Source organism: Oryx dammah, unplaced genomic scaffold (genome assembly GCF_014754425.2).
Source record: "Oryx dammah isolate SB20612 unplaced genomic scaffold, SCBI_Odam_1.1 HiC_scaffold_4, whole genome shotgun sequence".
In the NCBI taxonomy this organism is placed as follows: domain Eukaryota; kingdom Metazoa; phylum Chordata; class Mammalia; order Artiodactyla; family Bovidae; genus Oryx; species Oryx dammah.
In genome coordinates this window covers 28142801-28165509 of record NW_024070188.1, presented here as the reverse complement: position 1 = coordinate 28165509, position 22709 = coordinate 28142801, and the positions used below count along the sequence as shown (strand labels likewise).

Sequence of the window (22709 nt, the reverse complement as noted above, 5' to 3'; positions counted from 1 at the left end):
GACTGACAAAGTTACATGGAACAACAGCGAAGGATCTAACCTCTGTGTAATTGGCTTTCAGAAAAAGATAGAGAGCAAATGGGGCAGAAAAAATATTTGAAGAAATAATGTCTAAAGTCTTCCCAAATTTAGTGAGGGTCATAAATTTACTGATTAAAGAAGCTTGGTGAACACTCCAAACTATATATGAAGAAAATGACACATAGGCATATCATAATCAAACCACTGAAAAGCAAAAATACAGAGAAACTGTTAAAAGCAGTCAGAGAAAAACACACAGGAATGCAACTCAGATGATCACTTTCTTCCCATCCTTCTGGTTTCTATTAGACTAGACGGAGGAACGAAGAAACCCAGCAATGGTTAAGTATCTGGGAACATGTAAGAAAGGATTTGGGGGAAGGCAATGGCACCCCACTCCAGTACTCTTGCCTGGAAAATCCCATGGACGGAGAAGCCTGGTAGGCTGCAGACCACGGGGTCGCTAAGAGTCGGACACGACTGAGCGACTTCACTTTCACTTTTCACTTTCATGCACTGGAGAAGGAAATGGCAACCCACTCCAGTGTTCTTGCCTGGAGAATCCCAGGGACGGGGGAGCCTGGTGGGCTGCCATCTATGGGGTCGCACAGAGTTGGACATGACTGACACGACGCAGCAGCAGCAGCAGCAGAAAGAAAAGATTTATTTTCCTCTTAATTTATTTCAAATTTTTCCTCTTAGTTTATTTCAAATATTTGTGTGTTTCAAACAAAAACTGTTAACTTTTTCGTAAGGAGTTTATAATGTGTTTGGTTGTAAAACACATGACAGCTGGGGCATAAAGGATGTTGGTGCAGTGTGGGGTGGGTATAAATGGACTTGTAGAGTCACAGTTTTCTACAATATCACATTGAACAATGTTGATTCTAAGTAGAGTGTGAAAAGCTAAGGGTGTATGTGTACCATGAAAGCAACCACTACAAAATAATACATAGAGGTGTAACTAAAAACACACACACACACACACAATTGATAATTAGGGACTTCCAAGGATGGTTAACTTCTAAAGGTGGTTAAAACTGTGTTAGATGACAGATTAGGATGTCACTTTGATCCTAAACAGTAGCGTGACACCTTGAAAAGATCGGACTTTAGAACATGTTTGTCTGGAGAATGAGCATGAGAATGAGGCCAGAGACTTCTGCCAATTTCATTCAAGGCTGATCCTTTAGTGTCTAATATAGTGTCAGGCATGCAACTGAATGGATGGATGAAGAGCAAGGCAAATAATAAAGTGTATGATTCTTTTTCCTTGGATGGTGCCATGACTTTCTTAGTCTAATGGTTTTAGATTTACTCTTGGTTGTAAATATTTTAGACAAAGAAATGACTGTTTCAATCCTTCTTCTGCATAGTTTTGATTTACAGTTACAGTTTTACTGTATCAACAGTCTTCTGTACATAAGTCCAACATAAGCATATTGGCAGGGAGTGGGGGTGGGAATACATGGTTGCACATGTAGCAAGTCATATTTTCTGTTATTTCTCTTTTCTCCTTCCCTTTCTTGAGTATTTTTGTACAGATGGAAATCAGATTACAGGAGGGTCAGCCCTGAGAAGATATTATAAGAGTGCTGAAGCCAGAAGGAAATAGAAGGCAGGGGCTATCTTATCTTCTGTCTTGGTTACAAGGGCACTGGTAAGCTGATTATATAAACAAGAGCTTTAAGTCCTTTACAGAACAAGCTTGTCTACTCTGCCTCCTCTTTAACTTTGGCACCTTTGAGTTGCTTGGCTATAGCATTTGGGTCAGGTAGGTCAACTTGGGACTAGGTCCTCTCTAAATAAAACAAAATCCATGATCTTCAAGGTTTCTCTTTTTTTTAAAAAAAAAAAAACCCCAGCAGATGGAAAAGAGGAACCGTATTGAACAGAGTATGTGACTCTGTCCGCAGGCTCTGCCTCATTCCATTCTTTATCTCAGTGTAATCAGCATTTTAGCTCCACACTTTACAATGTGTGTGTGTGTGTATGTATGTGTGTTAGTCACTCAGTCATGTCTGACTGTTTGTAACCCCACAGACTGTAGCTCGCCAGGCTCCTCTGTCCATGGGATTCTCCAGGCAAGAATACTGGAGTGGGTTGCCATGCCCTCTTCCAGGGGATCTTTCCAACCCAGGGATTGAACCCAGGTCTCCTGCACTGCAGGTGGATTCTTTACCATCTGAGCCACCAGAGAAGCCCCAGAATACTGGAGAGGGTAGCCTATCCCTTCTAAAGGGGATCTTCCTGACTCAGGAATTAAACTGGGGTCTCTTGCACTACAGGCAGATTCTTTACCAGCTGAGCTACCGGGGAAGCCCCAGTCAGAATGGCCATCATCAAAAAGTCTACAAACAATAAATGCTAGACAGGGTGTGGAGAAAAGGGTACCCTTCTACACTGTTGGTAGGAATGCTAATTGGTACAACTACTATGGAGAACAACAACAAAAATTTTTTTTTTGCCTTAAAAAGCTGAAAATAGAACTACCATATGACCCAGCAACCCCACTCCTTGGCATATAGCTGGAGAAAACCAAGATTCAAAAAGCTACATACACCCTAGTGTTCACTGCAGTGCAATTTACAATAGCCAAGGCATGGAAGCAACATAATCATCCATCAACAGATGAATAGATAAAGAAAATGTGGTACATAAATACAGTGGAATATTACTCAGCCATAAAAAAGAATGCAATAATGCCATTTGCAGCAACATAGATGGACCTGGAGATTATCACACTAAGTGAAGTAAATCAGAGAAAGATAAATATCATATCATTTGTATGTGGAATCTAAAAAGTGATACAACTGAACTTCTTCACAAAACAGAAGAGACTCACAGATTTAGGAAACAAACTTATGGTTACCAAAGGAGAAAGGTGCAGAGGAGGGATAACTTAGGAGGTTGGGATTAACAGATACATACCATTATATATAAGATAGATAATCAACAAGGGCCTACTATATAGCACAGGAAACTCTACTCAATACTCTGTAATAAACTATATGGGAAAAGAATCTGAAAAGGAATAGGTATATGTCTATGTATATCTGAATCACTTTGCTGTACACCTGATGCTAACATAACACTGTAAATCAACTGTATTCTAATATAAAATAAAAATTAAAAAAGACTACTGTGCATCTTTTCATTTTACATGCTTGAGATTATATATATATATATGTAAAATATATATTTTATATATGTGTGGGTGTTTGTGTGTATATATGTCCATTTTATTTTTTGAAAAAAGCAATTTTATTTACTTACCACCCCTCCTTTCCTTCTTTTTTCTCTTTCAGTTATAAGTTCAGCCCTTCTTTTAGCAATCATATCATCCTGTTAAAGAAAGAAGCATTAAAAATCTCAACAGATAATAACAAAATTACTTTCTATGTATTTATTTTTTTCCCAAATGGGAATAATATTTTGTCAGAGGATACTTTCCAGAAAAGATTGTGATGGTGATAATTATGTCACGTGTATCTTTGGACCTCTGGTCCTGTTGATCAGCTGTTTCCCTCCAGAGGTATCAGTGGCACTTGGGATCAGTCAGCTTTTCATCAAACTTTAGAATCCCTTTTCAAAGTGTATTACTTATTTGTTTGCTTTGGTGGGGAGGTGGATTTTGCACATGGAGAAATAGGGAGGCTATTTGTTGAAAATGTCTGATAATTTTTCATCATATTATTAAGATGTAATTGTCTAAAGAACCCTAAAACCACATATGCACATGAGGAAAGCATTTGTTCTTTGGATACTTTCACACATATGGTATATGGGTAGTCATCTAGTTTTTTCAGGGCCTCTAAGTCTAACGCAATGAATGGGTCCTCTCACGTGACCTTAAGGTTTGCATGAAAGCTAATCAGCTACCCTTGGGTTTTGGGGCTCATTGGTTCACAACTCTTGAAATTGCAGTCCCTTTAAATGCTCAGAGATCAGAGAAGTGCCTTAACGACATGTCCTGGGGGCTTTGGTCTAGGCCAGTAGCACCCTGCTCTTTTTATCTGGCAGTTACTGAGTATACATCCCAGATAATGTATGTTTCCTTGACATTCAAGAAAGAATTATAAAATCAAATGAAATCAAATTAATTTCATATATGAATCCCAGAGATTCTATAGCTTTTCAGAAGGTGAGGATTATAAAAACTCTAATTTCTGTTTTTTAAACCAAAGTTTTACCATAGGTACTTTAACTGTAAAGCTATAAAAGTAGTCTCTTTTGCCTGAGTTGTGGGTGTGAAAAGAAAGGAGCAAATGCATAAGGTTATGAGCTAGCTCCAGAAATCTGCTCTTTCCTGTTCAACATGCTCTACAAATTTTAGGGCATGTGATGGCTAGGATGGGGCTTGATTGCTTTACAGCTGCTCTGTCCAATATGGCAGCTACTAGCCATCTGAAAAGGATTTGAGGCAAAAGGACAAGGGGGTGGCAGAGGATGAGATGGTTAGATAGCATCATTAACTCAATGCACACAAATTTGGGCAAACTTTGGTATGCCCTCTGCTTTCTTTTCCATTCTCATGCTTACAGAGCCTCTTGCCCAGCAGACAGTTGGGCCCATTTTCTTCAGAGATCAGCAGCAGAAAAGTGAAGGATGTCACACAGCAGAGTGTGAAGCTTGGTGTCTCTCCACATCTCCCTCCTTACTTTCATAGTTCTTGGAAGACTGAGAGCTGGGCTTGCTTTGATTTTGTGCTGGCCACAGATGACCTGCGACAGGCAATACTTTTTTTTTTGGCTTCACAGGATCTTAGTTGCTATACACAGGATCTTCCATCTTTGTGGTGACACATGAACTCTTAGTTGTAGCATGTGGGTTCCAGTTCCCTGATCAGAGATCCAACCTGGGCCCCCTGTATTGGGATCAGGGAGTCTTAGCCACTGGATCACTAGGTCCATGATCCAGGGCATGCAGTCTTAGCGTGGTGGTGCAAAGGGATGGATGGAAATGCCTTTAGAGGGATTTCCTCCAACTAAGTCCAAGTTGAAAAGAATTTGACAACTGTGTCTGAGCAGTGAAAGGGGATCTTCATGGTTTTAACATGTAATACATTAATGAGTATGGAGTTGTGATAATGTATCCAATAATTTAAGTCATTGTATCTCAGAATTGGAATTAACTGATTAGCTCTCTTGACACTAGAGCTTTCTTCCATATTCTACCTACCAAATGTCTACTTAGCCTTTGCTTATCTGCCTTTGATAAGTAGCTCACTGCCTTCGGTCTTTGTTCTTTTTGGAAAGTCTTACTAGTAATGAAATACATCTTCCTGTACCTTTCTCCTACCAATGGTGTTTCTTTTGCCTATGGCCACATGGAACAACAGACTGGTTTCAAATAGGAAAAGGAGTACGTCAAGTCTGTATATTGTCACCCTGCTTATTTAACTTCTATGCAGAGTACATCATGAGAAATGCTGGACTGGAAGAAACACAAGATGGAATCAAGATTGCCGGGAGAAATATCAATAACCTCAGATATGCAGATGACACCACCCTTACGGCAGAAAGTGAAAAGAAGCTAAAACGCCTCTTGATGAAAGTGAAAGTGGAGAGTGAAAAATGTGGCTTAAAGCTCAATATTCAGAAAACGAAGATCATGGCATCTGGTCCCATCACTTCATGGGAAATAGATGGGGCAACAGTGGAAACAGTGTCAGACTTTATTTTGGGGGGCTCCAATATCACTGCAGATGGTGACTGCAGCCATGAAATTAAAAGACACTTACTCCTTGGAAAGAAAGTCATGACCAACCTGGATAGCATATTCAAAAGCAGAGACATTACTTTGCCAACTAAGGTCCATCTAGTCAAGGCTATGGTTTTTCCTGTGGTCATGTATGGATGTGAGAGTTGGACTGTGAAGAAGGCTAAGCACCGAAGAATTGATGCTTTTGAACTGTGGTGTTGGAGAAGACTCTTGAGAGTCCCTTGGACTGCAAGGAGATCCAACCAGTCCATTCTGAAGGAGATCAGCCCTGGGATTTCTTTGGAAGGAATGATGCTAAAACTGAAACTCCAGTACTTATGGCCACCTCATGCGAAGAGTTGACTCACTGGAAAAGACTCTGACACTGGGAGGGATTGGGGGCAGGAGGAGAAGGGGATGACAGAGGATGAGATGGCTGGATGGCATCACTGACTTGATGGATGTGAGTCTGAGTGAACTCCGGGAGTTGGTGATGGACAGGGAGGCCTGGCGTGCTGCGATTCATGGGGTCGCAAAGAGTCGGACACGACTGAGTGACTGAACTGAACTGAACATGGAACACAACAATTTCTCTTCAGCATAAAAGACTATCACATAATTTACCACTGCTCTCATGTCTCATCTTGGTCTTCCTAGTTCCAGAATTGAAAGCTCCATTCATTCTACTCAATCTAGATCTATAAATGAGTCCTTTCAAGACATGTCATATAAATGGAATGAATCATAAAATACATATAATACTATTTTCTTTGTCTGGTTTCTTTCACTTAGCATAATTGTAGGGAGTATCAATAGTTCATTCCTTTCAAATACTGAGTACTACTCCATTATATGAATATGCTGCTGCTGCTAAGTCGCTTCAGTCGTGTCCGACTCTGTGCGACCCCATAGACAGCAGCCCGTCAGGCTCCCCGTCCCTGGGATTCTCCAGGCAAGAACACTGGAGTGGGTTACCGTTTCCTTCTCCAATGCATGAAAGTGAAAAGTGAAAGTGAAGTTGTTCAGTCGTGCCCAACTCTTAACGACTCCATGGACTTCAGCCTACCAGGCTCCTCCGTCCATGGGATTTTCCAGGCAAGAGTACTGGAGTGGGCTGCCATTGCCTTCTCCTATATGAATATACTATATATTTATTTATTTATTATTTTTCCAGCTTTGTAAAAATGGGAGATATTTAATGTGTATGTCATAAAGATTTGATATATGTATACATTGTGAAAGGACTCTTCTCCCATTTGGTTAAGTAACACATCCAGCACCTCACATACTTATCCTGTGTGTATGACAACATTTAAGTTCTACTCTCTTGCCAAATTTCAATTATACAGTACAATATTATCAACTATAGTCATCATGTTATATATTGGATCCTCAGGCCTTATTCATATTATAACTAAACTTTTTAATATCATCTTACCAACCTCTCCCCATTTCCCACACCTCCTAGCCCATGGCAACCACTTTTATACTTTCTGTTTTTATGAGTTTGATTTTTTTTTTTCCAGATTTCACACACAAGTGATAGTTTGCAGTATTTATCTTTCTCTGTCTGGCTTGTTTAACTTGGTATAATGCCCTCAAGCTTCAACTGTGTTGTTGCAAATGGCAGGATCTCCTTCCTTCCCATGGCTGAATAATATCCCATTGTATATATATATCTACACCACATCTTCTTTGTGCATTCATCTGTTAACAGGCACAGGTTGCTTCTATACCTTGACTATTGTGAATAATGCTGCTATGAATATGGGAGAAGAGATATCTCTTTGAGATAATGACTTTGTTTCCTTTGGATACATATACCCAGAAGTGGGATTCCTGAATCATATGGTAATTCTATTTTTTAATTACTTGAGGAAGCTCCATACCGATTTCCATAGTGGCTGTACTAGTTGACATTCCTATCAACAGTGTACAAGGGTTCCTTTCCCTCCACATCCTCATCAGCATTTATCTCTGTTCTCTTTTTTAATTTAGACACCCTAACAGGTGTGAGAGGTGATATCTCATTGTGATTTTGATCTTCGTTTATCTTATGATTACTGATGTTGAGCACCTTTTCATGTATCTGTTGGTCATGCCTTCTTTGGAAAAATGTTTATTCAGTTCACCTGCCCACTTAAAAAATTAGATTGCTTGTTTTTTTTTCCTCTCTCAACTCCCTCTTCCCTATTCCCTTCCCACAATTTACTGTTCTCTATTTCCCTTATTGCAATTGAATATAATACTTCAATTTATTTATTACTTATTTGTCTCTCATAGAAATGGTATTGCCACAAACACAGAATTTTTGTCTGCTTTGTCTACTGTTATTTATCTCCAGCCTGACACATAAAAAGTGTTCTATAGTATGTGTTCAGTGAATGAATGAATGAACATATATTGAGTACTTACTATGCATTGATTATTATATAAGTCCTTCACACAGTTTTTTTCTGTTTAAACTTTTTATTTTGTACTGGTGTATAGCTGATTAACAATGCTGTGACAGTTTCAGCAAAGGGATGGAGCTGTACATATACATGTACCCACCCTCCCCCAAACTCCCCTCTTATCAGGCTTCCACATGACATTGAGCAGAGTTCCATGTAATTGTTTGGTTTTTTGATACTGAGTGGTGTGAGTTCTTTATGTATTTTGGACTTTAACCCCTTATCAGGTATATGATTTGCAAATACTTTCTCCTATTCCCTAGACTGTCTTTTATTTTGTTGATGGTTTCTTTTGCTTGGAAGAATATTTTTTTAGTTTGATGTAGTCCCACTTACTTATTTTTGCTTTTGGTGTAAAAAAAAAGAAGTTATTGCCAAGATTGATGTGAAGGAGCTTACACCTTTTTGTTATAGGAGTTTTAGGGTTTCAGGGCTTGTGTTTCAAGTCTTTGATCTACTTTGAGTAGATTTTTGTGTATGGTATAAGATAGGTGTCCAGTTTTATTCTTCTGCATGTGGCTGTATGGTTTTCCCAATGCCATTTATTGAAGAGACCGTCTGTTCTCCATTGTACATTCTTGGCTAGTTTGTCATGAATTAACTGACAACATGTGCGTGGGATTATTTCTGTGCTTTCTACTCTGTTTCACTGATTTATGTGTCTAGAGTCTGCTATTGAACCCCTCTGCTGAATTTTTTAGTTTGGTTACTATATTCTTCAGCTCTCTGACTTCTGTTTGGTACTTTTATTTTCTGTTTGTTGAAATTTTCACTTTGTTTATGCATTGTTCTTCTGACGTTGGTGAGCATACTTATGACCATTATTTCTAACTATTTATCAGATAAATCACTTATCTTTGTTTCAGTAAGGTTTGTTTCTAGAGTTTTATCTTGTTCCTCTGTTCAAAATATATTCCTCTGTTTCTTCATCTTCTTTGACTCTATGTGTTGGTTTCTGCACATTAGATAAAGCAGCCACCTCTCCCAGTCTTGACTGGTGGTCTTGTGTAGAAGATGAATACAGCTCAGGTTGGCCTGAGGTCCTGGCCATCTCTCAAGTCTGTGCTTGTGTAAGCCATCTTCTTGGTTTTCAGTGGCTCCCATAGTTAAGGGTGTGCCATGACCTATTGGTGTCCCAAACGGAAGGATCACAGTCATTATAGACTGATAGGAAGCTAAGATCTTCAGGTAGCAGCTATTTTGATGTATTAATAGGTGATGTGGGTATTTTCTCATTTACCCAATGTGCTGGAATCTAGCTTCTCCTGGACTAGTTTCTCCAGCTAGTTTCTGGATTTCTTCCAGAGTAGACTGGGTTCAGAAGACTCCTATGTTGCCACCTTGAACTGCAACCCAAGGGAACCTATCTGGATATTTGTCACATTTTGTTTATCCATTCAGTCAGCTGATGGACATTGAGTTGTTTCCACTTATTGGCTATCATGAACAATGCTGTGTGAACTTTCACAAACACATTTTTACATGGTCTGTTTTCATTTTCGTTAGATTACTAGGAGTGCAATTGCATAGGTTCCCTATGACACTTTTGAACATTTTATGGAAACTTATCAGAATACAGTTTAGGAAAAGAAATTCTAAGCTAATACTTGGATTTATTTTACTATGGGCTAAAATGACCTGATGGTTGGTGTCAGAGCTAGTGAAAGTCAATGAAAACTTTGTCTTTGTGTTTCAAGGTTTGCTCTACTTGCTCTACTGTGCTCCCGTGTCTAGTACAAGGATACTTTGGTGCAGCACTATCTTTAGTTTTATTTGCCTTGAAGAGAGAACCATTAACATGTAGATAATCACAAAGGCCTCAAATAATTCGTAACTCTTTCATGATAAATTGTTAAAATTTGATGAAAATAGTTTGCATACTGAATGTGGTATTAAAATCAGAAAACTACATTTTTGTAAAGGTCATTTTAGAAATTGTATACTTGCTAAACACATTTACCCTCATGCTTTTTCAAATGGATACATACCTTGATTTTTGCCTTCATTTCTTTGATGAGTTTTTTTCTTTCTAATTTCTTCTTTTGTTTCACTTTCCACTTTCCAATTTGGACAGGAAGGAGGCGATCAGAAATATCTTGATCATCAACTTGTATAAACACAGCAGCATCTGGGAAAAGCCCATGTTCTCCCAAGAACTGGACCTCATCTGGAGACCGCGGGAAACCGTCTAATACAAAACCTGTAGAACTATGTGGAAATTTCATAACTTACTTTATTTGCTTAAACTATTCTATTACAAATATTGATTTAAAAATGAAAAAAAAGTACTGCTAAATCTCAACTTTATATTAGATGTCCAATGAAACTTTCAAAAAGTTTAAATAGTTTATTATAGTATCTTTTATTTCTTTTAATATTTCTACTTGTATAAACACGCTGCTTCTTCTCCCAAATGTATCAAATTAAATTAAAGTTATAATATTTGATATTTATAGTATAAAATTGTAGTCAATCAGTTTATAGACAATTACTGTTAAATACAAGCTTACTAAAAGTTGTGAGAAGATCACAGGAAAGGAGAAGGTAAGTTCTCTGCTTGGGATGAGTGCCCAGCCTAATGACGGTGTTACCCTTTATGTAAAGAGTTAGTTTAGCTGCCTCCCTACCCCTACCCATCTTCATTGAGAATCCTTTTAGTCATTTTTCTCCTAATGATGTTCCTTTTCATGAGACAATTCGTACCGTCTTCCCTCGCTTTTTTTGTAACCAGTGACAATTATTAATGTTTTCTTGGCTCATGTGTGTAGGATGATTATATATTCAAATAGGATCATCAAACTTGCCCAAGTACGATAAAACTTTAAGAATCATGAAAATAACTTGGAATGTTAACACATTTTCATTAGGGAATATTTATAATACAGCCAGGCTTGGAGAGGTCTTCCCAGGTGGCACAGTGGGAGAGAATCTGCTTGCTAATGCCGGAGATGGAGGAAACATGGGTTCAATCCTTGGGCCAGGGATATCTCCTAGAGGAGGAAATAGCAGTCCACTCCAGTGTTCTTGCCTGCATAATCCCATGGACAGAGGAGCTTGGCGGGCTACAGTCCATGCGGTCACAAAGAGTCGGACACAAATGAGTGACTGAACATGTACACAGGCTTGGAGAACTTGGCTTGGTTTAGTTTGGTCCCTTTTTGAATGAACTTATTCTGTTTCTCTAAAATTTGGTTTAACTATTTATATTTAAATATACATTTTCTTCATATGAATAGGGTTTTCAAGAACATTTGATAGTTTTAGCTCTTAACTGGCATTTAGAAATATTGTATCCCTTCTAATTAAATGGGCAAATTTATATACATTGCCTTAAGATATGTTTCCTTTTCTTCAGAGGTGCCTTCAGCAAAATCTCTTCTGTTCTATTTGTCACTTCTTTGTCAATGACATCTAAATCTTTACCTCTACATCCAAGCTCTTTTTTGAAATTTTATTTAGAATTTTCAACCAACTGCCTATCTGAGTGCCTTCTCTATCTGAGTGTCCTTCAGGAGTTATATATGCATCATACTATCAAAAATCATGCTCACTGTTACCCTTCTACATGGCTCTTCCTCTGATTCACTAGGGCCCAGGGGCCAAACTTCAGAGACCCTTCAACTCCCTCCTGCTTCTCACATACATACAGTAGCTAAGTCTTGGCAAACCCTCTTCTGAATCAACATTTTCATTTCTACCGTAATATCTCAGTAATGTAATGCAATTAGCTATACCTCAGTAACTAATAAGCTCTTTCTAGGATTGAGGCCTTTTTAAAATGTGCCGATTTTTTCCTAATTATATAAGCAATATATTTCACTATGCTGCTGCTGCCGCTGCTAAGTCGCTTCAGTCGTGTCTGACTCTTACGACCCCATGGACTGCAGCCTACCAGGCTCCTCCATCCATGGGATTTTCCAGGCAAGAGTACTGGAATGGTAGAAAATAAGAAATAAAGAAAAGCACAAAGAAAGGACAAAATTATCTATCATCTCATACCAAGAGGTTATCGACATTTTGTTTTGTTTCTTTCTAGTTTGTTCTTCGTTTGTTGAACTTTCTATCATAAATAACTGTGTATCCTCTTTTTTTAGTTTAACATTATATACTAAAATTTCTCATGCTATTACAAACTTTTCATTATAATAAGTTTTGATGGTAGTGCTAATGTTCAGCTATTTTATTTAGGCTTTTAGAATTTCAGTTTTTACTTTTCTTCAATTCATATTTTGTGTGTATGTGTGTGTGTGATGTAAGATTAGGAGCTAAGATAATGAAGAACATCCCATGACTATATTGTCGCAAGCAACATGCCTAAGTTTACCTCAACTATTGATCTAATTTAGGGAATACGAAATTAAAATAAAAGTGACTAATAATCTTACTTACTCAGTTAGGTCAGGGACTACGTAAAAGAGAATGACCAGAGATGCACTGGGACCTGCTAGTTTTTTAAATTCTCATTGATACAGTTTCCTTATCTCCAAAATGAGAAGATAAAAGTTCCTGTCCCATAGGGTAGTGATAAGGATCAAGGAAATTAATATGAATACAATATAGAAGAACAATATCTTACACACAGTAAGTTCCATATATGTGTTTGCTATTAGCAGTACTGTAAATATCATTTCACTTTCTTCTGGTGGCTATCAAGGTAAGAGATTGTGGTTAGGAAACTGAGGCAAAGTTTTACATTCTGGTGACCTGTAATTCTTTAATTTGTTCTGTCTGGGATCAAGTTGTTCCTGGCTTTCGGTAAAGGTATAAGACTATGGACAGCTGTTAAGTGGTGTGAACAACAACCACAACATAAACAAAGAGTGTTGTTCACCAACCAGTAATATGAGGGTTAAATCACAACCCACTGCAGTCACCTACTGACAATGCACCCTGAAAAGAATTCAGAATGAAAAAATAGGGTGAGGCATTCTGTCTATTGGATAAATGGGCCCCTAGACAGTAGACTGCATATCCTAGGGAGGATTTCAATGATCCTAGATTCTTGCATTTTCCCATATGTAGAAAAGCACTAAAATCATTAACTTGGGATATTTATTCTTCATGATTAGCAGTAATCTTTTTATCAAGATGTATGCTTAACTACATGTATTTCCTAATCATGACTGAACTTCCCTGGTGGCTCAGATGGCAAAGAATCTACCTGCAATGCAGGAGACCTGGGTTCGATCCCTGGTCTTGGGATCGATCCCTGGCCAGGGGTCTCGGGAAGATCCCCTGTAGAAGGAAATGACTACCTACTCCAGTATCCTTGCCTGGAGAATCCCATGGACAGAGGAGCCTGATGGGCTACAGTCCATAGGGTTGCAAAGAGTCAAACATGACCGAGCGACTAAGCACACACACACACAGTCATGACTACACATTATAATCCCCTGGGAGGCTCCAATGCCTTGGTCCCAACCTTGCACCTCAAATTTTAATTCAATTGTTTGGAGCCTCTGGCATCAATATTTTAAAAATAATCTCCTAGATGTTTTTAATGTGTGGAATCACTAGTTTACATTGGAGTAAAGGAGAAAATTATTAACTTTATGTTGGATTACATTTTTAACTTTTAAGAATAAAGCAAATGAAAGTCAATAAGTATATAAAAGTCTATATAAATTAAGATACCATATTGGTTCCTTAAACCACCACTGAGAAAGAATTGCTTCAAGGATTTCAGGAGGCAATGGCTCATTTTCTGTTAGGTTTAATCTGATTGCTTCTTCTTCTTCTGTAAGTTGCACTTCCTGAGGCTACAAACAAAAATTATAAAGCAAAAAAAAACTTAAAATTCTATATTAATAAATAGTAATGTGTTACATAGTTAATATTAAGACCTGTTTTTCTCAGGTCATTTTTTACTGTTGTTTGTAAGCATTTAAAAATCTGAGTTCTTTTCTTTAAACCAATATTTAATATCAGTTCAGTTCAATTCATTCACTCAGTCGTGTCTGACTCTTTGCGACTCCATGGACTGCAGCACATCAGGCTTCCCTTCCCTGTTCATCACCAACTCCTGGAGTTTACTCAAACTCATGTCTATTGAGTCGGTGATGCCATCCAACCATCTCATCCTCTGTCGTCCCCTTCTCCTTCCGCCTTCAATCCTTTCCCATCATCTGGGTCTTTTCCAGTGAGTCAATTCTTTGGATCAAGTGGCCAAAGTATTGGAGTTTCAGCTTCAGCATCAGTCCTTTCAATGAATATTCAGGACTGATTTCCTTTAGGATGGATATGAAATTATACTTACTATTGCTAACAGGAGCTACTAGCAAGTAGCATGACTAATTTTGATTGTCTAATCATTTTTACTAAAACCAAGATCAATCTATATCACACACCTATAAAGGTTAACTGATTTTTGTCACCTATCTTATAACTATTCAATCTAGATCCTGCTTAAAGGATGGGCCAGGCAGGCAGTCATCTAATATAATCTGTACCTGTGTCCATTTATAGAAGATCATTTGGAAAAAAAGGGTTCAGATATATCAGAAATGGTTAAAAGGTGAGTTAAAATAATGAACTTTCTCTATATGGCCAGATAGAAACCACCTAAGAGATACATTGAGGGCAGGAGGAGAAGGAGTGACAGATGATGAAATGGTGGGATGGCATCATCGACTCAATGGACATGAGTTTGAGCAAACTCCGAGAGATGGTGAAGGACAGGGAAGCCTGGCATGCTGCAGTCCATGGGGTTGCAAAGAGTCAGACGTGACTGAGTGACTGAAGAACGACAAAAAGATACATACAAACTTTCTTATGAGGAATCATTAGAAATTAATATCTTGAGATTTCTACTGGTGCAGGGGCAGATTTTTACAGTATTATCAATAAATAGAAAACACAGAACACAATAACAGAAATCTTATCATCTAGATCAGACAGCTCAAATAACATTGTTGTTTAGTCACTAAGCCGTATTGGACTCCACAACTCCAGGGACTACAGTCCACCGGGTTCCTCTGTCCATGGGATTTCCTAGGCAAGAATATCGGGGTTGGTTATCATTTTCTTCTCCAGGAGAATCTTTCTGATGCAGGGATGGAACCTGCATCTCATGCATTGGCAGATGCTGTATCACTGAACCATCTGGGTAGTCCATCAAATAATAGCCCCAAATAAATGCTATACAACACTCTTGTCAGGGAAAGCTTTTCTGTTTTTCATTGGAGTCATGTAAAACTCAGTACTCTATATTCTAGATGAGTAGCAAGGTCTGTATTTAACATATTGACAAGATGACTCTTAAATTTCTTTTATGGGCTATTTTTTTTTTTTTACTTCTTCAAAATTTTATATAGAGAGTTTTATACTACTTATATTCTACTCCCTGAAAATAACACCAGTAAGCACAATTATCTGCAAAGAAAGTATTAATATTCCTACCAGCTTCTTTGTATTTTCTTCCTCAATTGTAACATTGGCCTGAATTGCAAGCTGTTCAAATTCTTGTTTTACAAATTGTTCATCCTCAGAATCGTCCTCAAATTCAGGTCCCACTTTCTTTTCAGTTTTCAGCATTAGTTTTTCTTGAAGAAATTCCTCAAACTGAATATGAAAAATGCCCAATTTTTCTGCCAGCTGTCTTCCACAGACAGTTTTGCCAGAGCCATGGGGGCCGAGAAGGCATATTCTTAATGGCGGAGCCTGAAATAGGGGATAAGTCAAGGATGGGGGTAGAGGAGAGGGACAGTGAAGAAGAAGCAGCTTTAAGAATTTAGAAAACCTAAGGCTTATTAACTGCTCTCCCTAAGACTGAATTATCACTTCACAAACTCAAGGATGTTTCGACATTAGTATACCAGTTAACATGATTCACGGCATCAACCATGATCCTCAGGGAGCATCAACAAATACAGAGCATCTTGATATCAAGTGCCAAAAGGCATTTAATAAAATAAAGTTGATTTTGTTTATTTTTAAAAGTTTTAATTATGGGAGAATGCAAAGACATTTTCTTAGTACGATAAAAACACCACCACCACCAAAACCTCTCTACCAAACAAAAAGCCCACTGATACAGGAATATTAGAAATGCCTTCATTAAATCTGTAATCTCTGTATTGGAGATAAAGTGAAAGTAGTGAAAGTGTTAGTCACTCAGTCATGTCTGACTCTTTGCAACCTGTGTGGACTGTAGTCCGCCAGGCTCCTCTGTCCATGGGAGAGAGGGAAGCCCCCAAACCAGAGAATCCACAGAGATCCAGGTGTATGGACTGTCCACTGATGCCATGAAGTGTGGGATGAAGGAGCAGATAAATCTTTTGTAAATGTGGGGCAATGACTTTGATATTTATAGGTGACAGCAGGAGTGGGAGAGGGTGATATATTTGGATGGAATGAGCCTCAAAGGGGCTGGCAGTAATGGATTTTGAGCAGCAGAGGGAAGCAAGCACAGCCTCATCACCTTTTGTCCTTGTGAAGGAAGTGCTCAGAGAAGAGTTTAAAGGTGTATGCAATAGCCATGAAAATGGCCCAAATTATCTGGAAGAGTTTAAATTGTGTTTTACATGTTCTGTTTAACAAGGCCTGAGTATTATTGAAAGTCCTGACAATATGTTGTTTAGTGGCTGAGTCGTGCCCACCTCTTTGCAACCCCATGGTCTGTAGCCTGTCAGGCTCCTCTGTCCATGGAATTTTCAAGAATACTGGAGTGGGTTGCCATTTCATTCTCCAGGGCATCTTCCATACCAAGGGATCGACCCACCTCTCCTGTCTTGGCAGGCAGATTCTTTACTGCTTAGACACCAGGGAAGCCCCATGACAATATACTGTGATTTATAATTTTGATCTTGTAATCCCATTCTAGGGAATTATACTAATAAAATAATTAAGAGAAAGAAAGAATGATATGCCCGAAGATTTCCTAAGTACTATTTCACATCCACAATGGCAAAATCACAATATTGTGGGGGAAAAAATTCTAACAAGAAATTAGACGTTAAAATGGTACATCAAAATGATTAGGCAATAAAATAAATCCAATAAAATTACAAGCAATAAATTCAACTGTGACTTCCTATTAAATACTTCAGGTAAAAAAATATGTGTTGGTTTGATATAAGGCATTACTAAAGAAATTAAATAGATAATTAGATTATGTTATATTCCAAAAAGTTGTTCTTAAAACCTAGATATTGTCACCATACTGTTTTATTATATTGGTGAGTTCACTATTGAGTAAAATGGTGGAGACTGGTAACAAGTCTCTAAATAAGGATGCAGGAGCAGTTATCAGGATGGGAATATTGTTTTCACCTTTAACGGTTCATCATGAGCCACATACTCCTCAGGTTGCTCCAAAAACTTTTCTTTAGCCTCAGGACTTGAAAAGTAATAGATCTTTTCTCGATATTTAGCTGCTTCTTCTGGGGTGCCTGGTTGTAGGACGAAGTTTTCTTTGAGAGCCACTGGACAAAAGTGCTTTGTATCTCCCAAATGCCTTCTCTTCTCCTTAATTATATCTTCATTCTAGAAATATCATTCAAAATTTGGAGAACACTATTAATATACTGTTCTTATAATACTAAAGAGGGAATTATAAAAATGCATCTTTGCATAGTATTTAATCCATAACAATATCCCTTTAAAACAAAAGACCAGTTCTTATACTATTTGAATTCATCAAAAAATCAGTTTCTTATATTCCTCTGAGTTCAAATCCCAAGTGTCTTTATTTTATAAAGAAAATGAAGCAGCACTGAAGGTGTCCCAAGCCCTCTGTAGACAAATGTATCTACAAATGTGTCTAAAACCCCTGTAATGTGTAGATGCAGGGTCACTGTGAAGTCAGTTTCTAAAATAAAATTATTTCCAAGAAGTAAAAGCTGAGTCAGGGTCACAACTTCTTATTCATTGAAAATGAAAATGGGAGATGTCTCAGGATTTGCTTTGTTTCCTACTCAGTGGATATATAATCAAATACTTTGGAAAAATTTTATTTTATTCAATTGGAAATGCAATAGATGAAGAAACCATGTGTAAAATCCCTTAGGGACTCTTGCAATGTATTTAAAGTAAGTGAAAGTGAAAGTTGTTCAGTTGTGTCCGACTCTTTGCAACCCCATGGATGGTCCATGGAATTTTCCAGGCCAGAATACTGGAGTGTGTAGCCTATCCCTTCTCCACGGGATCTTCCCAACTCAGGAGTCAAACCAGAGTTTCCTGCATTGTAGGCGGGTTCTCTCCCAACCGAGCTGTGAGGGAAGCCCTATATTTAAAGTAAAGTATATTTCTTAAATAATTTTCTTTTTTTTTTAAATTTCCAGTATTCTGGGAGGTGGATCATAGAGGATCCTGCTGTGATTTATGTCGGAGAGTGTAGAGCAGACTTTTGGACTCTGAGGGAGAGGGAGAGGGTGGGATAATTTGAGAGAATGGTATTGAAACATGTATACTATCATGTAAGAAACAAATCGCCAGCCTATGTTCAATGCAGGATACAGGATGCTTGGGGCTGGTGCACAGGGATGATCCAGAGAGATGATATGGGGTGGGAGGTGGGGGGGGGGGTTCATGTTTGGGAACTCATGTACACCCGTGGTGGATTCACGTCAATGTATGGCAAAACCAATACAGTATTGTAAAGTAAAATAAAGTAAAAATAAAAATTTAAATTAAAAAAAATAATAATAATTTTCTGTGTTGTACAATGCATGTTTGCTGTAAAAATATTCAAAACGTAACCACAATGCATGAAGAGGGAACATTTCCTCTCACCTTTCCCTTCCAGCACTGTCTTAACACTTAATCGTTTTATGTGTACTCTTTCAGACTCGTTTTTCTCAGTATAGCTTACACATTTGCATACAAAGACACAAATTTAGGCACAAATACATTATTTTTTAAGATAACAATGAAATAATACTTTGCATGACTATTCTACAACACGTCTTTTTTTCTTTCCCCAAACAAGATGTAAAAAACAACTTTCTATAAATGTGCAAAACTAATCTTTACTTTTCTTGTGTCACTCGTTCAATTTTTGTGTCAGGGTTATGCAAGCTTCAAAATGAGCTGGAAAGTATCGAAATTTTTCTATGCTATGGAAGATTTATAACATAAGACTTATCTAACCAACAAGAAAAGCCCTACAACTCCCTACAGTTATTTTTGTTTGTCCAGCTTTTATCTTTCATCTTAAGCATATTTTAGTAATTTACATTTTGAAAATGCTTTTCATTTTGACTTTAAAATTTGTTAGTATAAAATTGTAATTTAAAATGAACCGCTTTCAAAATTTGATTTCTGTTTCAAATGTTATTTACTCCTCCTTCTTTTTACCTCATTTTACTTGCCAGAGGTTTGTCTATTTTATTGCTCTTGTCAGTAAACCAATTTTTCATTTTTTTTTTGAAGGTAGGCCTACTGCTTTTATTTGGTCTTTTTTTCCTATTTCATTGATTTTTGCCTTTAATTCACTTCTTTTTACTTAATTTGGTCTATTTTGTTATGCTTTTTTTTCTCTAGGTTCTTGACTTGAATGCCTAATTAATTTCTCTAGTCTTTCTTGTTTTTCAATAAATGAACTTAAAGTAAGGTTGCCAGACTTTTAGCAAATAAAAAATGAAGGCTCACCAGTTACATTTGAATTTCAGTTTAAAAAAAAAAGTGAGGTATGTGTGTAATAGTGATAAGGACTGGGGGGTCTTGGAGCAAGGGATTCTGGGAAGATGGTGCTCTAAAGACTCTCCTCATTTCTCTACCACCTCCTCAGTGTTTAACTGCTAGAGCAGATGGTGGTTGGCCTCTGTGGACGTCTGAGGGCAGACAACTAACTGTACAACACTCTTTCCCACTATGGACTGGATGAGTATCTGGAGACAAGCATCAGAGAGATCAGAGCATTGAGATGGCAAGTCTTAGGAGGAATTTTCCCTGTAGAAATCTGTGGATTTCCTGGGGAATGTTAACATCAGCAACTAACACCCTTTGTGGTCTCTGTGGCCTGCAAGAGACCAAGAGGGAGCTGTGTAGGTGGGAGGAGTCCTCGCTGACCCTGCATCTGGGCAAGTATGAGGAATTCAGGTAACTGGGCTTGTCTCAGGCCTCAGCAACGAACAGGTAGCCTATCTGTCACTACATTCCTAATGCTGGGGAGAAAAATCAGCTTGCCCTTCATAAATTTTAAGGATGTTGTCACCTAAAGCACTCCAGCAAGACTTCTGAACTCCACTGAGCCAAAAAAGAAAAGAAAAGAAAGAAAGAAAACAACCACTCCTCTCAGGAAGCCTAACACACACTGGAAGAAGGGATGATAAATTAGGAAGAGTAAAAGTGAGGAAAAGATACGATATTATCAATGAAGACCATACTTAAAAATTTAAGTTTTGAAAATTCCAGACAGCTTGAGAACTGTTTGCAGGTACAAGAAAGACACCATGCTCTTGCAGACCAGAGCAGGTCACAGAAGAAAAGAGAGAGTCTGAACATTATTGGGACAAAACCCACACCTTTTAACCACCTTGACTGAGAGTCTCAGCAGTTTCTTAGGATAGAGTATCGAAAGCTATTAGCAGAATCACACTGCATAACATTTTTTGACACATACATATTTGGATTTAAGTCAAGCAACAAGTTAATTACAAATGAGTGTTTATCTAGCTTATTATTTCACTTTATTGATAAAGACCAGAATTAAAAGAATCACTTCCTATTTTATTATTGATAGATGCCTTAACTAGGAGGCTATCACTTGAAAATAGTTATCAAAATTGTGATGCCAAGAGAGTAGATTGGTGCCTAAAATGAGTTATTCCTCTTTGAGAAAACCACTCGTTTTCATGCCATCAGCCCCTCAAAGATGCCACTGTTGTATTTTACATAAAACACCCACTTCTGTTAAATTTATAAAATATTTCTGTCTCTAATATGTATAGATTTTTCCATGGGAAAAAAAATTTTAAGTTTTCTCTTTCCTTTTTTCATGGGTGTAACATACTGTCTAAGTAGGTCTGGCATTTCAGAGGTGAAATGAAGCTGAATGGAGGCAAAATGTGTTGAAAATGTTTACAAATCTGAAGATCCCTGCTTGTCTTCTTAAAGTCTAGAAGTGCCAGTTACCACTCTGGATATGTGCGCTTTCAGTGACGTGACCATGGGCAGTGAGCAGGAGAAAAGCCTCCCACCTCTTCCTCTTCCTCTTCTTCGTCTTCTAGCTCCTCATCGACGTCGGCTTCAGCCTGATAGTCTTCTGTTTCTTCATCATAATCTTCTACAGTTAACTCCCAGCCAGCATGCTGAAAGGGTTCTTTCAAAAACAAACAGTTGGGAAGACATTTTTAGGATAAAAGCTTATGAACATTACAGTAGCAAGGTTAAGAAAATTAACTATAGGGCTGGTCTCTTAGCTTACATGTGTAGGCAAACAGGCCTTTACAAACTCTTTAGGTGATGAGAGGCCAATTTGGCCAGAGCTGTGTGTCCGGTGGCTATTCTGATGGGTGCTCTAGGACAGTTGTTAAATATTTTAAATATCATCCCTGGATATATTGAATGTTTTACTTCATAAACCAGAGGCTTTAAACTTTCACAGTACTTTTAATAGTATGGCTTGTTCACGACAATAAATGTTATGATTACAGCAGCCCTTACTTTCCATAATTTCAACGACTTTTTGAAGTAGTTCCTCTGGAGTTTTGCCAGCAATCTCCAGGTTTAAAATTTGAGTAAAAGAGTCACTGATAGCTGTTTCCATCTGTCTCCAGGCAGCGTAGAAAGAGCTGACATTCTCTTTAATTGAATCCATTTCAGGAACATCAGGATAACCATCTTCTGGAAATTCAGGTAGTAGAACTTTTGAGTAAAGATTAAAAGAAAGAAAAAAGAGCCTTCAAGCATTATATCTTTAGCTATATTGCCAAAATAATTTATAATACTTTTTAAACATTTGAAAGAAGTAAACTTAGAGTTCTAAGCAATTATATGCATTTATAAATTCATATTTCAACTATGCTTTGTTCATTGTTTTGGCTGTGGATGAATTGTTACTTATAAATAAAATCCAAATTATTTAGATAATTAATATGAATTTCATATGGCATCTTTGTTAATAAAAGTAGAACATAAAATTTGTTGAAAAATTGTTATAAGTTGGCTAGATACACTTTTAATATAATAAGTTAGACAAATATAACACACATCAACCAGCATATAACTGGCATAGAAAGACATAAGTAGGAAATTGGCTTTATGCCTAAAATTGTAAGAGAATATGAAAAGCATTTCTATACACTACTTTTATTTTATAATCTAACCTGTTCCAGGTAATTCTTTAGTTTCCAGGCCCTCTCTGGATCCTTTTGGAAATTCTGCTCCAACTGTAGCATCCTCAGGAGGCTCAGATACTTAAAAAAATATCTAACAGTTAGTGTTTGAGTTTTAAAAACATTATTCCTTTATGAAAATTTTGGCACAAAGAAAATTTCAAAAGTTTAAATTGTATATACTATGTCAAATTGATAATACAGTTCTCATTAGGTAAAGTACTGCTGCTGCTAAGTCGCTCAGTCGTGTCCGACT

The 22709-nt window shown here is 37.6% G+C and overlaps 1 protein-coding gene across 4 annotated transcripts in view; it reads right to left on the bottom strand.

Moving 5' to 3' along the window:
* The window catches only part of AK9 (adenylate kinase 9), a 122677-nt gene that overhangs the window by 30640 nt on the left and 69328 nt on the right, over positions 1-22709 (bottom strand). For 3 of the 4 annotated variants that reach the window (XM_040238517.1, XM_040238515.1, XM_040238516.1), the window contains 8 exons: positions 22445-22534; positions 21783-21983; positions 21317-21438; positions 17448-17660; positions 15576-15836; positions 13812-13936; positions 10166-10385; positions 3298-3366 (listed from right to left, as the gene is read on the bottom strand). In XM_040238517.1, coding sequence (XP_040094451.1) covers positions 3298-3366; positions 10166-10385; positions 13812-13936; positions 15576-15836; positions 17448-17660; positions 21317-21438; positions 21783-21983; positions 22445-22534 — 1301 coding nt within the window. Of the gene's footprint in view, positions 1-3297; positions 3367-10165; positions 10386-11130; positions 11168-13811; positions 13937-15575; positions 15837-17447; positions 17661-21316; positions 21439-21782; positions 21984-22444; positions 22535-22709 lie in introns of those variants that run through there. The other variant, XM_040238518.1, reaches the window with a different exon arrangement.